This window comes from Benincasa hispida, chromosome 12 (assembly GCF_009727055.1).
Source record: "Benincasa hispida cultivar B227 chromosome 12, ASM972705v1, whole genome shotgun sequence".
NCBI lineage: Eukaryota > Viridiplantae > Streptophyta > Magnoliopsida > Cucurbitales > Cucurbitaceae > Benincasa > Benincasa hispida.
The window spans coordinates 67,878,404-67,882,630 of NC_052360.1; the positions used below are offsets into that span (position 1 = coordinate 67,878,404).

General features: G+C 34.6%; 1 protein-coding gene across 1 annotated transcript; it reads right to left on the reverse strand.

The window, feature by feature from the left end:
- Positions 1 to 1,530: 1,530 nt before the first annotated feature.
- Positions 1,531 to 3,592, reverse strand: LOC120067741 (cytochrome P450 78A3-like). The gene is made up of 2 exons (XM_039019304.1): positions 2,512 to 3,592; positions 1,531 to 2,383 (listed from the first exon to the last, which is right to left on the reverse strand). Exons 1-2 carry the CDS (start codon positions 3,487 to 3,489, stop codon positions 1,757 to 1,759), a joined length of 1,605 nt encoding a protein of 534 aa, XP_038875232.1. The 5' UTR covers positions 3,490 to 3,592; the 3' UTR covers positions 1,531 to 1,756.
- Positions 3,593 to 4,227: the final 635 nt, after the last annotated feature.

Sequence of the window (4,227 nt, forward strand, 5' to 3'; positions counted from 1 at the left end):
TGTTTGGTAATTATTTTTTATTTGAAAATTTTGCTTATTTCTCACCATTTCTTACTTATGTTTATCATATTTCCTATGTGAGCATTTTATTTCTTAGCCAATTTCTAAAAACATAAATAAGTTTTTGAAACCTACTTTTTTTAGTTTTCAAAATTTGTTTTTGATTTTGAAAACAATCCTAAAATGTAGAAAAAAAAACTCAGTGAAACTGTTATGAAATCGACAAATAAAGATAAATAAAAAAACATAAACAGTAAAAGAATCAACAAACATATTTACGTTGTTTACTAACAGTGTGTTAGCAATGTCTACAGGACAAAAAGAGAATGATTTTATTCGATAGAATTATAAAGATACCTGCAAGGTTAGAGAGTTTATATAACACAATTCTCTAAACCCTAAGATTAAAAACGTAAACTACGTAAATATACCAGATACGAAAATAATTTAGATTTTCAAGACATTCCAACCGAAATCAATAGATGAAAGTGGTGATGACGGTAGACTCGATTTTAACAAATCAAAAATCAAAATATAGTTGTTACCAATCGAATTCATTACTCATGAGAAGGATAAGAAGTAAATGGAAAAGTGAATGAAATATGCATAGGAACCAAAATGCAACTTTTAAAAACGAATTAAAGCAACTTTTAAAAACGAATTAAAGTTGAAAAGAAAAAATGAAAGAGAGAAAAATAGGAAGAAAACATAGGATTCTTGAATTAAAAAAAAAAAAAAAAAGGATGATTTAGATAAATAATAATAAGTTTAGGGGGTGAAGTGGGAAAGGGTCCTACCACAGAAAAACAAGGTACAGATAGAGTGCAAAAGCTTGTCGTCATTATTTGTTTCCATCCAAGAAGGACTATGTCCTAAAATGGCTCAAACAAGAAAATCTAACATCTATGATGCTCTAACCCCACCACCACCCACCCCCCTTTTTTTTCTTTTTTTTTTCTATTCTTTTCACTACCCTTTTCTTTTCTTAGACAAAATAGATTTTCAAATCAATGATTATTCTTCGTAATCTCATTTTTAATTCAAAAGCATCTTACAATTTCTTTTCAACGGATTCTTTTCATTATCTGTCCTACTGTTTAACGGATAGATGATATTAATTACTTCGAAACATATGTGTTAATGTACTGACATTCATTGACATACATAAATCAACAAAAGTTATATCGATGTCGACAAATTTGACATAAAATTATTATAGTGATTATATAATTGATTAAAGTAGTGAAATGAGTTTGTATTGAAAGAGGGTAGTTTTGCCTTATTTGGTCCAATTTATTTGGTGAGAGGTGTTGAGAAACCCACAAGGCAGTTGCTACAAACACATTGCTGTTTTTTAGATTAAGATCTCTCATATCCCAATTGCCCCCACCATATTTATAATCATGATCCTTCTAAATCTTCCCATTTTAATTATTTGTCCATCCATTTTTTGCATACATATTATTATGCTTTCAAATTTTAATTACTTACTTATTTTATCAAATATCAAAAGAGATAAAGATGAGAGAATTGTATGCAATAAGTCAAATTCCATTCCATTAATATTTACACATAAAAAAAAAGGAGAAAATAAGACCTTGATGTAAAATGTACGAGGAACACAGTCCTAGAAGCCAAACATTATCATGTGGTGGGTTTTTGTTTTTCCTTCTTCTTTTTCCTTTTTAAACCCAACCATATATATTTTATATATATATTAATATTATTATAATTAAGATTATTTATTTAAATTTATTTAAATGCGCCTTGGACATAATTTAACCTTGAGTGGATTGGCCATCTCACAAGAGAGCTTAAGAACTTCAGAGAAATCAACGGCGTCGTTTTGATCAGGAGAAGGCAACCATTTAAATTCATGTAAAAGTGTAGCCACCCAGAAAGTGACAGTTGTCCAAGCAAGTGCCTTCCCAGGACAAGTCCTCCGACCCGACCCAAATGGAGCAAGTCGAAGATCGGAACCCATAATCGAAAACTCCACGTCAGCACCACCACCGGAGACAAACCTGTCGGGCTTAAATTCAAGTGGGTCCGACCAGATCTGTGGGTCCCGCGCTATCGACCACATGTTAACCATAGCAGTGGTCCCACGAGGCACGTGATGACCATCGACGATTGTATCCGTAATAGCAAGGCGAGCCCAAGACAGAAGTGGGCCGGGTGGATGCAACCTTAGGACTTCCTTAATTACTGCCGTTAAATAAACCAACGACGGAATGTCGGATTCCATAACGGCACGTGATTTCCCAACCACGTTATCTAATTCCTCTTGTACTTTTTCTTGCTCTTCCTTATGAACCACCATCCTTGCTAAAATCCACTCTATCAAAACCGCCACCGTGTCCGTCCCTCTAAATATCATTTCCTATAAATTTAAATAATTTAATATTAAAAACCCCAAAAAAGAAGAAAGAAAAAAGAAAAAAAAATAGACGAAATGTATTTTCTTTAATAAAAAATAAAAATTTAAAAAAAAAAAAAAAAAAAAATTACCCAAAGAACGGAGATGATATCGGAGTCGGCAAGGTTGTCGTTTTGTTGAAGAGAGAGAAGAACATCGACGAAATCCATGATTTCTGGGTTTGATTTTTGACGGTGTTCGTTGATGATCCGGGTTACGAAGCGGTTCACTTGCGGGACCAACCGGGAGCATCTGAACCGGATATTTTGCGGGTCGAAATCAGCCAAAAAGGGAAGATGGTCGGACCAATTAAGAAGGCCTAATAAATCATATCCTTCATCGACAAGGGTTTGTAGGAGTTGGACTTCGGGGTTTGAATCAGAGAGATTATAAAACCGGCCGAAAACCGAACCCATGATGTTATTCAAAGAAGCGGTTTTAAGAGTTTGACGAATGGGAAGAGAGGATGAGGTAGCAATGGAAGACAAGATTTTGACCATTTGGGAGGCGATTTGGCGGCGTTGTGATTCAGAGGATTTGATTTGTTTAGGGCAGAAGAGATGGTGTGAAGCGATACGACGGAGGGTACGCCAGTAAATTCCGTAAGGAGCGAATCCAATGGCACGATTGAACATTAAAGAGTAAGCTGATTCTTTGATCGGACGGTCAGCGAACACGGAACTGTTTAGGATGTCTTTGGCTACGTCTGGGTGGCATGTGACAATCACGCGAGTGTTGGCGAGTGAGAAAGCCATTAAACGAGTAGCTCCTAGGGATTTGGCCATAGAGGCGATTTTTTGGTGGGACAGGCCCGTCATCAACCTCATACTGCCGATCACGGGAAGCCCTCTTGGGCCAGGGATGGTGGAGGGGCAGTGGCGGTGGAGGCGGCGGCGGCGACGGCGTCCCCAAGCTGGGCCGCCAGGATGGGCCCAATAGAAAATGGAAAGGAGAAACCAAATTAGGAGAAGAAGAAGTAAAGAGAAAAGGATGTTTTGTTTAGGGAGAGCTGAGCATTTGGAAGCCAAAGCGAAAACCCATAGGCTTTCAATTTCGCTACTCAACGACATTTCTTTCTTTCTTTCTTTCTTTCTTTCTTTTTCCTTTTTCTTTCTTTAGATTGAGAGATAAGAGAAAGGTCGTTGGCTTATGGGTTTGAGGGGAAACAAAGGTAGGTAGTGGCTTTTTATAGGGGAAAAACAAAACCTTGAGTAGTGGGGGAAATATAATTCTATTTTTAAAAAATAGAAAAAAAAATTGAATCTGTATGTTCATTTGGGGGAGAGTATAGTATATGAAGTTATTAATTATATCTTACATATCCGAAATTTAAATTGCCCCAATTCTAATTAGGTTGAGTGAGCTTATAATATATACCTAAAAAACACAAGTTATTATAATTCAAATTAAATTAATTTGTACTCCAAATATATACGGCAGATTATTATAGCCGAAATGTTATTATAAAAAAATTTAATATGTCAAACCTCTTTATATATACATATATAGTTATTTCGTCAAATTAAATATGACTAATCTGACATAAAGTTTGTACTCGGTCCAACTTCTAGAAAAAAAAAAATCTTCTGAATATATTTTTTTTTCAAAATATTGATTGAAAAAGATAACATGGGAATATATGTTTAAAATTTATGAAAGAAATATTAATTGGGAGTGATTTTTTTGTTTTTACTAACTACAAGATGATGTATTAATAGCAGTACAGTGACTAAATTGGAATATTTAAATGATTACAAGTTTCCAACAAATTAAGTTTGGGAATGACAGAGACTAAAATAATATTTTAA